The sequence below is a fragment of the Haliotis rufescens genome, unplaced genomic scaffold (assembly GCF_023055435.1).
Source record: "Haliotis rufescens isolate VD_foot unplaced genomic scaffold, xgHalRufe1.0.p SCAF_3, whole genome shotgun sequence".
Taxonomy (NCBI): domain Eukaryota; kingdom Metazoa; phylum Mollusca; class Gastropoda; order Lepetellida; family Haliotidae; genus Haliotis; species Haliotis rufescens.
The window spans coordinates 33,321,669-33,333,725 of record NW_025964001.1 but is presented as its reverse complement, the minus strand read 5'-3'; the positions used below and the strand labels follow the sequence as shown (position 1 = coordinate 33,333,725).

Sequence of the window (12,057 nt, the reverse complement as noted above, 5' to 3'; positions counted from 1 at the left end):
TTTGCAATAATATATATTCAACAACTTGTAAAGATTTCATTAAAACAACCATCTGCAAGATTAATACAAACATTCATACTACCAGGATATAATCTGTGAAATAAGTATTCGATATTTCATATAACATGATAAACAGCTAGCAAGTTAGTTTTCAACAGCACCAAGCATGCATCATTATTCAAAAACAAGCTCATCTGACATTTACTAAAAAATGCAGCAAAAATATTAAAGGTATAGCGGACGCCTTTTACGCCGGAAAATAATGTAGACATTAATTTTGTAGTGTTAAAAGCACGTTTGATACAGATTTTGTATTGTTCATAATATAAAAATGTCTACAATTATTTCCAAGAACTTAGATGCCGAGCACGACCGCGAGGAACACTTTCAGCAGACATAGCTGAAGATAGGGGTACACCGCTCTGCAACTGTCGTCTGCTCGAAAGGTCCCTGCGAGGTGGCTGTGGGCAGATGTTCCCCATTGATGCCCGACGAGCCAGAAAATCGCGAGTAGTAACCCGTGAAGACGCCGTCGTCTGCTGTGGGGAGCCTGCAATCCTGTTGTTCTCAGTGACTGGGGGTAGTTGTGTGGTCTTGGCACAATGAGATTTCCTTGTGTGTTGGCGTCGTCTCCCTGACCTCCTGCGGCCTTCAACAGAACATGGCGGCATGTTAGGAACCAATGCCCCTCTTATTTCCGCATCCACTCGCATGTCCGTCATGTTCACCATGATTTTCCTCAAAGCTTTGTTATCGAAATGGACTTGCGAGAGAGATTTCTTAAGTTTCTTGTTTTCGTCTTCCATGCAGTTCATTTGAGCCTCGATGTTCTTGATCTCGTCCTTGTAGTTATCCATCTCCTGTAGCTTGGTCTGGAGTTCCTCCACTTCCGCCTGGTCCATCATCCAACTCAGTTTGTAGTTATCGCATTCAAGACGGTAGTGATTCAGTTCCATCTCGAGCTTTGCGTTCCTCTTCCGTTCTAGGCGGAGTTGTCTCCCCATTTCCTGAATCTCCTGGCTGTATTCCTTGGTGAGGCTGAAGATATGGTCCATGAAACTGAAACATTGAAGAAGAGGTCATTACATTCACAATTGGACAAATATATGGTTTAATATAAAGTTGGCGTGGTTTTAAGGTATACAAATTGATGTTATTTCTTAGATAACAAGCTCGCTACTTGAAAGCAATGTAATATCAGACGGAATGAAGTTATGGAAAGGAAAACATATGTCTGCCATGACATCTCTCAACGAATATATCCCGACGTTGACTTGAGATTGTTGCCTATTTTTTTTCTCATCAGTATATGTACATGTTTGACAGAATGGTGATGTATGCGAAGGTGTTATTTTGAGGTGTTCTATTTTAAATTTACCATTTCTGGCTTATTTAAAAGATGACTATCGTTTTGGTATTCATAGTTATGTAACAGATTTCTGCAGAGTACAATGACACTCACCCTTTTTCTTCTTTGTCCATTTGGCTAGTGGGGCCTTTCCGACAAACTTGAAAGCAAACAGCATGGTTTTAGAATCAACTGCATTACCAATTATATAATGAATGTCAGACAACTGAGTGTTTAGAAAAACGTCGCTATGATTCGTAGATAACAAAACCTTTCATGTTGTTTCGAGCGATTTTTATTTAACCCGTTCAGGGGGTTATTGATTATAATATGATGCCTTACCACTTGAAGTGTTGATGTGACCTTGTGTATTTGAGTCAGTTGTAACAGTACTGCTGCTGGCATCAGGTGTAGCGTTGTTAGAATCTGAACGGTATAAAAAATTCAAATCTGCACGTTTTTAATAAGGAAGGTTACATAAATATTCATATGTAATGCAGACAAACATGAAATGAAATCGTAATTTATTGTACTAGCATCATTAATAAGATGAGGAGATAGCGAAAATAAATATATCAAGGTTGTTTTAGTTTAGATAAAAAATTAAGGATCATCCATTTGATTTGTAGTGTGTGTGGTGTGGTGTGGTGTGGTGTGGTGTGTGTGTGTGTGTGTGTGTGTGTGTGTGTGTGCGAGCGAGAAATAATATTACGATGTTGGGAAAGACGTAATCATCAATATAACACTACACTTGTAACTGTTCAATGCAGTTGTATGAACACTAGTTTTGTTATCCGTATGTAAATATCTCTGTGTGTCTGCCTTTTGAAGTGCATCAACTTACCACTACCAGGAGTAGAGGACCTTGACCGTTCCATTAACTCCGGGACAGGGGACAGAACCTGCGTTTCGGCTGCCATGCCCTCACTGTGTACCCACAAATAATATATGTATTCTCCGAACTAGTCCAACAATCACACATGCAACATGTTCATAAACTCAAGATATATTCTCGTATGTAAAATATTATCACTGATTTACATATCAGCAAGCAAGCATTATCTATTTAAGCAGCTGATTTTCCACTCAGTTTGAAGTGATATAATTACAATGACTACGATGAGGATAATAATGATATTATAATACTTAGTCTAATACCACTAAATAACTGTCAATATACATACCGCTCTTCGGTGATGAGCTCCATCCGATCGGAAATAGATACCATGACCCGATAGTAAGCAGAGACTTATCAACAACGTAACCACGCCTACAAGATGCCTTCGGGGTTGTGATTGTCGTGACGTCACAGCACGTGACCCATTGTTGTCAAGGGTAGTATTGCCGGCTGGTTGAACTTCCCGCGCGTAAAACTTTTCAAATTGTATGTTATGCCTGACAGAGAAAATGAATTCAACTGTTTCTGAGATGCGTCCTTAATAAACGCCAGGACAACCGACGCATCGAAGAAGATACAATCCAGCCTTGAATAAGAGCTTGGTCATGATAGATTTTTTGTGTGGAAGATCAAGGATAATTAGGGGGGGTATGGTTGAAAGGAAAATAACTGTTATCCCAAAATTGACATTATGTTGTGTTCTCTTAAAACTCGGATTTGAAGTCGGATTTGAGGACCTTCTCTGTTTGAAAAGAATATTACGTTATTTTGGTTATGGTAGGGTGTAACAGTCATTCACGTTCTTCTATGGACCAATGACTTTCACTTTTCTGTAAACAACAAACAAACTAACACTTTTCTGTATTTCATTTTATGAATTCATTTTTGTTTTTGTTTTTCTACTGATGAACAAACCTTTTAGTCAACATGTAACTATTGGTCGCGTTTGTTCTTTTTAAAAAGTGTCACTCTCACATCGCCGTGATCGCCATGTCCTCGGGACCTGTCTCACAAAACTTCGACTTATCCTGAGGTGGGCGGTCAAAGGGCATAACGATAACAAAAATTGATAGAGGCAGGCAATGTATTGCCGACTGATTACCTCCCTTTAGGTAGTCTTATTCTTCCGGTGAAAGTCATGCTGTTGCAGTTCACAGTAGTTTAATTTCGTTTCATCAGACGCCGTCCTTCAAACAATCGGTGACCCTTTATAAAGAACCAAAGATGTCACTAGATTTGCCAGTCACTGACATTACTTTATTGCGTGGTGATACAGGTAATTAGCAGTTCTGCCCTTGAAACAGAGTGCCCTTTTGAGACTCCGGACTACAATTTTGTTGATTACGATTCAGCCTACTGTGGTGAACCTTTGGTTCAGCTTCGTCAACATGATCATTTTTCTGATTCCCACAAATGCAAGTTAGATAAAACTTCAAATCCTTTCAACAATGATTATTAGATATAGGAGATAGGGGGAGTTTGTTTTGTGAGATACTTTAGAAAAAACAAATTCCATAATTTCCACACACTGGGAAAACCCATAATTTGAGTGTAATTTGATTGCAGCAAAACTAATTATCACTTTTACATTTTAGGATGCATTATCATCATATTTAAGCATATGATAAAGTATATAACCAGCTACGTGTACATAATTTGAATTTATTGATGTGATATTTAGTGTTATAAAGGGAGTAACTATGCAATGTGTGAACCTCAAAGCAGACATCCAAAAGATCATCTGCCTTTAGGACACTCGACAACCTGTGCCCATGGAGATTCGTACCCAACAAAAATGGCTAACCTCTACATAAATGCTCATCAGATTGTACCTGATTTGGAGTAATAATATTTTATTTGGCTGACCTGTGCCCAAATTTGGGTACAGGTTCTCCAAATTTGGGTACGTGTACGACTCCTACCCAATTCTCATAGATTCTTCACTTTCATGGCACTTTATTCATAGCACTATTATATTTCCAAAATTCATTCATTTAACATTTCAAACTTTCATTCATTATACATTTCCAACATTCATTCATTATACATTTCCAACATTCTTTCATAATACATTCATTCATTCATTTTACATTTCAAATATTCATTCATTATACATTTCAAACATTCATTCATTAGTTTCATTCAGTAGTTAACTCAATCAATGCGAAGTGACAATGAATGACTACTAAACGTTGTTGTTGTTGTTGCATTAAGTGTTTAAGAGGTTGCCTTCTGCCTAAGCAATTTCGGCTGACCTGTCCCTCTTTGGGACTCATGTGTGTGAGTAGGGTACACATATCTATTGTGAGTTTGGTATTCACATAATTTTTGTTTTTGTATTGATATGATTTCATTTTTATCCTTGGCTGCTCTGTTTATATACATTCGAGTACTACGAAACAGTCATTCCCTCTTTAATATACTTGTAACCTTAGGATTAAATAAATTGAGTTAACTCAATTGGCCGTGGTGACATATTGTTGTTTTAGTATTTAAACTATTACCTTCTGGGAAGTCAGCCAGTGTAACAAGTTTACACATTCTGTGATTTGACTACTCATATATTGTAATATGTAACCAGGGTATGAAACTCAGACCACAGGACTGGCTAGCTGAAATACTTGCCAGCCGTGATCAAAACCTGCCTGCCCACTATAATCATATGTTTCTCAGGATAAGCTAACGGGGTTTCTTTTTGGTTACATTTTATCATTCATCTTTACGTGTGAATTAATGCTTATCATTGGGAAATATTTAGAATATTTTCACATATGAAATATAACCTGACCGTCGGGCAGGGGGATTTGAAAATCTGGCAGCCCAAGTTGAAATCAACCTGTCTCGGACGGTCGGGCAGGCAGGTATTTCGAACACTGATGTAACACATACAAACCAAGTCTTAGTTGAAAACATGTTTGAACTTATTTATTTTTAATGTTTCAAATCAAATTTTTTCATGAGTACATTTCATCCAGTTGATGAGGTACGAGTGGGTATGGGTCATCCAACATTTGGGTACATGTCCACAAAAAAGTTTGGGTTTGGATCTGATTGGGAACAGATTGTCCAGTTCCCGTCTTTAGTAGGTGCTGAATGTGGAATTCAAATCTGTTTCATTCAGAAGATGATAGAAAGTATACACATCTGCCTTTATATTTTCAATGTCAATTTCATAAATTTTAGTTCAGAACTCATGCGACTGAAACAAATTAGAAAGAAAGTTTAGATGTGGGCTGCACCCATTGTGTATGTAATGTTGTGTCAAAACTCTAATTTTACCAGACCAGGCATGGTAGGTTTGCCAGGATTCAGAAGTGAACCGCTTTTTGTACTGTAACTGTCAGATGGGGTGTAAGAAAATAATTCAAACATCCTAAATGGGATCAGTTGGAAAGGTAGAAATGAAAGGGGTTGTATTACCATAATTACAAAGTTATCAACTTGATGATATGTCAAATAACTGAGCACTACTTTTGGTTTGTTTTAAAGTTGCCTTGATCGTGTTTGTGTTTATAATTGCTATATTTTTCAGGTCTTGGTTTCAACATTCGTGGTGGAGTGGATATCCCCCACCTTCCAGGGGATCCTGGAATCTTCGTCACCAAACTCAAGGAAAATGGGGCGGCTTATCAAGATGGAAGGCTAAAGGAGGGTGATAAAATATTAGAGGTAAAAATTGCAATCTGTTGTTATATTTGAATTGAAGAACCCTTAAATATTTAGCCTCTTACATGAGGTTTTTGACAAGTATTCGGGATTCGAATTGAAGAATCCTTAAATATTTAGCCTCTTACATGAGGTTTTTGACTAGTGTTCAGGATTCAAAGCCACACTCTCAGAGTTTGACACTTATTGCCAGCACACAATGTCAGCGATCTAACCCACTCAGTGGAAGCCTTGTGTGAAGGGGATTAGGTGCTTTACTCTGAGAGTGTGTGTTTGAATCCCAAATGGGACTCAACCCAAAACAGTACTAGAATTTGTACTTAATTTAGAAAGTTCAATCCCAAAAATAACATTTGTTACATGTATTCTTTCACTTTCATTCTGAATTTTGAACTCTGATTATACATGTTATAAACACTGCAGTGAAGGACCTGGGACTTTGAACAGGTTAGGCCCAAAAATATATGTTTCCTATTTCAGCCCATTCAAAAATAGGGTATGAAGGATATTTCTTGTTGTATTTGTTTTACCCCCCAGTAATTTCCAGTACCAGTATGTACCAGCCTGCTTATACAAATGAAGATACTGACTGGTTTATGTGTAGGATTTGTAGCGAAGGGCAACAAATGTATGCTTGTGACAATAAAGATGAAAGGGCTCCAGGGTAGGGTCAGTCGGGAAACAGGAATCACAAATACCTTGTTTTAAACTTATCCTCTCTCACACTATGCATTTGTCCTTATTCTTCGATCCTGGTGTGAAAACTTCTTAGAACAAAACTCACCCCAACACATCCTATACATCACTATATCATCACCACTGTATCATGGATCACACATCACTTCATTCCCGTGTGATGCGACCCCTTGTGATCTGATCACCGGACATTCCCTGCACCCTCATTCTCTTTTCACCTGGTGGATAGGACGTTCATGAACAGTCAATACATTTTGTATTTTTTTGGAGTGAAGTTTTCTGTCTCTACCATTTACAACTGCTAAAGTTATATACCATGACACGAGTCAATGGAGCTGTCATGCCCTCTCTTCAAGGACTGGATGAGACTATATTCTCCACATGACACCCATCCTGTATGGTCCTTCATCTTTCAAGAAACCGAAACAGATGGTGCTGTCCAGTGTTACTGGGCTTCCCTTGTTATCATGCAAGATCACATCATCGACCGTTCCATCGCTATGGATTAAAGAGGACACACTTGGACTTGTTTCTAACGGCGGATCTTCCCACCTCTACGAAGACCATGCCCTGTGCACGTGACGGTTCCCAGTCACCTACAGTTGTCGAGTATTCTTACCACCACTGGACTGTACAGTCGACTGGCGGTTCCCTACTTATCTCTATGAGGACTGTTCCCTTCACACCATCATTGGACAAGCCTCAGTCATCAGCGGAGAGTCGCCTGTCCTCCCCTGTGCATGACTCTACAGATCGCCACACCCTACAGTTTTCTGATGACATAGCTACAGCCCTCCAGCCATCAGACAGCAACAAGCATACTGACGAGCAAGGCACAGTTCTTTCCAAGGGTTCTCTCCAGTCATGACCATCATCAGAATGCCTTGGATTGTCTGGATTCGAGACAGCATCATGATTCAATAGATCGATGTTCATCTGAAGATAGACAGGGATCAACAGATTGTCAACCATCGATTGACTGACAGCTCTCACAGGATTCACAGGTGTCGGAGAACCATCATTGAGCAAGGGGATTGACAGTCCTCAATGGATCGTTATCCCTTGATCCCAGGTCAACATCGATCAAGGTATCAACAGTTTGAAAGCAGCCCGGATCGACATAATTCAACAAATCCAGCTATCAACTACTTGCCATCATTCGAGGGATTAACACTTCAACAGATTGTCACTCAGAGGATCACCACTCTTCGGATCATCATCACTCACTGGATCAACGCATCGACATCTTGACACATCCTTAGATCAACATACAGATTGACTACACTCAAGTGATCGTCATTTTTCATCCAATCACCAGTTTTCTTTGGATCGTCAGGATAGGATCAACAGATCGTTTGGATAGGTCAATAGATCGTCGAACATGAACACTCACGGGATCGACTTCTAATGTTGGTACAAACCGTTAAATCAGTTAAAATCTGCGACCAATACAGTGCTTCCCCTGGCCCTTTCTCCATGAGGCCAATTGCAAGATCAAGTTTTAGCTCCCATTGCTACTACATAATCACCTTCAGTGGTGGATTCTGGAGTCAAATGTTTGCGACAAATTCTTCTTGCTGTCGTTTGCACCGAATCACCACTTCTTTGTCAACGCCTCCACAGCCAGTTGGGGAGCTCACCTTCAAGATCAACAGATTGCAGGGCGTTGGTTGAGGGACAAGGCACCAACAACCTGGAATTCAAGGCTGTCATTCTCTCCATCGTTTGGCAGATCTTCTTCACATCAAGGTTCAGGCCAGGCACTTTGCAGGGGTCCCGAATGTGATAGTGGATGCCTTATCCAATCTCGATCACCCACCCCCGATCGAATGGCAAATACCTTTACCGAACCCCAGACCTCAACCTCTTCATAACCCAATTCAACAAACAGTTACCCCCATATTGGACCAACAGCCTTTGGACCACGATGCCTTAGCCGTACTGAGGGAAGGTCTCCACGCCTATGCATATCGTTGGACCAGCCTACTCCCTTTGGTCCCGCAGAAGGTGATGACCACCAAACACCTTCAACTTCTTTTGGCCTGTGAGAAGTTGGTTCACTGTCCTCATTAAAGTCGCCAATTGAAAGTACCATCTGCTTCCTCTGCGACCAGACCTCCTCCTGCAACCACACTCAGACCAGCTAGCCTCGTCTCTGGACGCAGTTCATGTTTGCGTCTGGCGTATCTCTAAAGATCTCTAGTAACCAAGGGTTATTCTCGGAAGGTGGCGAGGACTATGACGGAGCGCATCGCACCTTTATTAAACCTCTGTACAACCTGAAGTGGAAGGCGTTTGAAGGTTATTGCTCGGCTGGGGACATTTCTTCTCCAACCACTGCATCTCCTCAAATCGTAGCTGAATACCTCCAACATCTCTGCTCTACCAGGAAGCTGAAGGATTCCACTTTGTGTACCTACTTAGCAGCTATCAATTCAGTCATTACCACGACTTCTGGCTCCAATGTGTCCACAGTCGCTGAGCTTCAGATGTTTATTCCTTCATACAGACTTGAGTTTCCTCTTCTTGTACTCATACTCTGCGGTTGTAATTGATAGATTTGGTGAAGCGTAATAAGAGATACCAAGCTTGTCCGCCTTACATCCAATGGATCGTATGTGTGAGGTCTGTCTTGCAGAAACTACTGATCAGGGAAGAGTTGTTTGTAACAGGGAACCTCCTCTTATACTAAGTTTAGTGTGGTAAAATTTTCAAATTTATCTTTTGGCGTAAGTGCTTAAATCAGGTTTTTCATATGAAAATTACCAGTGATGACATTTGCCATGTCCGATTTTATGGAATCGTCTCTGTTAATGTTATCTCATGCACAGTCTAGACATTAAAACAAGTTATAAAGCTGAAGCCAGACAGGTGCTGTGACCGAAGTTCTCTTTTTGTTTTGCATGAAATGAAGCGTTTTCAATCAGCATTGATGGCATTGAAGTAGCAAATATTGTGAAAAAGAATAGGATATATACATTAGGGTTGGAATGGGTAAATCAGGTACTTGGGTAAGGCAGGTCCTGAGTAGGACCCGGGTACCCACAGTACTACCTGGACCATGATTAGTCATGTGATATATTGTTTAATGACAATAACAATATCATTCCATGGTTATACTACTAAAGTCACTAATAATGTAATGTAATGTAATGTAATGTAATGTAATGTAATGTAATGTAAAGGTAAGCAGTGAATGCATTAAGGAGTAATGCAGGATACGTTTAAAAAATCACATTTCTTTCTGATGATGCACACATTTGCTCTCACTTTTATCATGTGTTTATGTGTTGGAGTAAAGATAAAGCTTCATTCAAATTCAGTGTATATGGTGTATGCATGATCATATCGTTTTGTACTATACTGTACTATCTAACTAGTTTTTGTCAGGGCTCCGGTAAAACAATTCCCGTATTGCACATTTTGTACCCAACTTGAGACCTTCAGCAGGTACCTGGGTGGAGTTGGGTAATAGGGAGTTTAGTACTGGGGCAGTAAATTTGGACTCATCCCAGCCCTAATATACATGTCAAATCATTATTCAATAATTTCTGTTCTTACAGATCAATGGAACTCGAGTTGAGAGAGTTAGTCATCAAGAAGCTGTTCAGACATTTCTTAATGCAGGCAATGAGGTTCGACTGAAGGTGCAATGTGGAGCAGAGAAGTACATTCTGGTGAGTAAACTGACCAGGGGTACAGGCCCCCTAATCCCCAGCATCCCTCTAATCCCTTCTGTCTCCCAGACAAGATGTTTTAGCACACTATCAAGGAGTAGTTGGGTAGCCTAGTGGTTAAAACGTTTGCCCATCACGCTTGGCCTGTGTTTAATTCCCATCATGAGTACTATGCCCATTCTTGTTTCCTGATGTATTGTTCCTGAAACAATGCGGAAAACGATGTAACATACCCATCTAACTCATGAACAGAATATATCAATTTGTTCAGTGTTGATTTTCTCTGGTTTCTAAAATACAATGTAGCTGAAATTGTAATCATGCTAATTTGTGCTTTAATATTTTTAAGGGAATTGTTAGTAATAACCTTACATTTTTTTCTACTTTCAGCAAAAGATAGAAGAAAGGAAAAAGCAACAAGCAAATTCAAGTTCTATTTCACCTACAAATAGAAAATCTAAGTTTAGTGTATTTTATTTTCTACTTGGGGTAGGTTCAGCCATTGGCATAGCATATTTTGCTTATAGAAAACTGAGGGGCGTACGAGGCATGTTGTGAAGAAGTGTCTGTGAGGGTAAAGTCTATATTTCAGTTGTGTACATTTTCTTAGGTATCTTGTCACACTCAGAACCTAAATATCGTTTATCCATACTGGAATTTGTTTCGGAGATGTTCATGTGATTAAGAACATTGATGTATCATTTCTAGGTTGTTTTATATTTACTGCCGATGGAATAATGTATTACATGTATCAAAACGTAACTGGGTGAATGGTGTATGTGTAGTGTGCCACTTTGGTTATTTAGTTACTGCTGTCGACTGCACTCTGACTTAGTTTATGTGTCAGCCTGCCCTGAGTCAAGAAGACAACCTGTGTGGTGGGTGAAATTTGCCTGGAGAATATATGAAAATCAATACACATGCAATTTTCCGGACACACATCCACCTTGTTTGTTTGATGCTAGTAATATAGCCTTACACGACAGCGTTACTATTTGAAAAATAGGGCGATAAAGCTCAAAATGAGCAGAAAAATTTACTCTGCTTGCATTAATGTAGTTTAATATGGTTAAGCCTCAAAGTATATCAAATTTATCCATGAGTATTAAAAATTGGACTTCAACATGAGTCTAAAAAAATAATAGTCTTGGTTCTCTGGCAATGCCTGCATCATCATAAAGTTTGCCGCACGTTTCGTGTTTTTTTCTGGGTTTTTTTTCTTAAAAAAATCCTCAAATATTTCAAGTCCAAGAGTAGTCAAATACTGTATTCCAGTAATTTACTCATCAAGGAATACTTTTATGTAGTCCTTTACCAGGTTAATTGTACACAACTGTTTATTTGGTTGCACAACTCTTTATTTGGTTACATACTAGTTTGAAGAAAGAAAAAAAAGAAAAGAAAAAAGACACCTCCTTGGTGCACTATATTTTCAAAAGCCATTGCCTGGGAACTAATTCTTTTATTTTTTTAAGACTAAGGAAGGAGCTTGTGCACATCCCTTACGAAAATGGCAGAAGGTGTCCTGAATACTGCATTCCTGTCCTGTTGTTAACATAAGCCCACCCTCTAAGTTTTGAAGTTCAGCTAGCCTGTGTACCTTTACATCAGAGGTAGAGGGCAGGTTCTAATTTCTACTCCTGCATCAGTAGTGATAAATACCGTATTCGACGTAATAAGCGCCCCGCTCTAATAAGCGCCCACAGCGATATTTGCTAATAGATTGGCTAGTGAACAATTCCAATTAGCAACCCTACCGATTGATCAATGTA

At 39.5% G+C, this 12,057-nt stretch overlaps 2 protein-coding genes across 2 annotated transcripts; one reads left to right on the top strand and one right to left on the bottom strand.

Moving 5' to 3' along the window:
* On the bottom strand, nucleotides 1-3,227 carry LOC124120556. The gene is made up of 6 exons (XM_046483420.2): nucleotides 3,162-3,227; nucleotides 2,533-2,743; nucleotides 2,193-2,275; nucleotides 1,691-1,774; nucleotides 1,463-1,508; nucleotides 1-1,059 (listed from the first exon to the last, which is right to left on the bottom strand). Exons 2-6 carry the CDS (start codon nucleotides 2,574-2,576, stop codon nucleotides 342-344), a joined length of 975 nt encoding a protein of 324 aa, XP_046339376.1. The 5' UTR covers nucleotides 2,577-2,743; nucleotides 3,162-3,227; the 3' UTR covers nucleotides 1-341.
* Nucleotides 3,228-3,367: 140 nt separating this feature from the next.
* LOC124119932 (synaptojanin-2-binding protein-like) lies at nucleotides 3,368-12,057 on the top strand. Its single transcript, XM_046482611.2, has 4 exons — nucleotides 3,368-3,522; nucleotides 5,779-5,915; nucleotides 10,172-10,285; nucleotides 10,676-12,057. The coding sequence occupies exons 1-4, from the start codon at nucleotides 3,471-3,473 to the stop codon at nucleotides 10,841-10,843; spliced, it is 471 nt and encodes a 156-aa protein (XP_046338567.1). The 5' UTR covers nucleotides 3,368-3,470; the 3' UTR covers nucleotides 10,844-12,057.

What these genes read in the sequence shown, in the direction of transcription:
- LOC124120556 (XM_046483420.2), bottom strand. Translation starts at nt 2,576, where the DNA reads ATGGTATCTATTTCCGATCGGATGGAGCTCATCACCGAAGAGCG. An exon ending in GTCCTCTACTCCTGGTAGTG is followed by an intron (nt 1,775 to 2,192) that starts GTAAGTTGATGC and finishes TATACCGTTCAG; the next exon opens with ATTCTAACAACGCTACACCT. An exon ending in TCACATCAACACTTCAAGTG is followed by an intron (nt 1,509 to 1,690) that starts GTAAGGCATCAT and finishes TTTGCTTTCAAG; the next exon opens with TTTGTCGGAAAGGCCCCACT.
- LOC124119932 (XM_046482611.2), top strand. Translation starts at nt 3,471, where the DNA reads ATGTCACTAGATTTGCCAGTCACTGACATTACTTTATTGCGTGGTGAT. An exon ending in TTTATTGCGTGGTGATACAG is followed by an intron (nt 3,523 to 5,778) that starts GTAATTAGCAGT and finishes TATATTTTTCAG; the next exon opens with GTCTTGGTTTCAACATTCGT. An exon ending in AGGGTGATAAAATATTAGAG is followed by an intron (nt 5,916 to 10,171) that starts GTAAAAATTGCA and finishes CTGTTCTTACAG; the next exon opens with ATCAATGGAACTCGAGTTGA.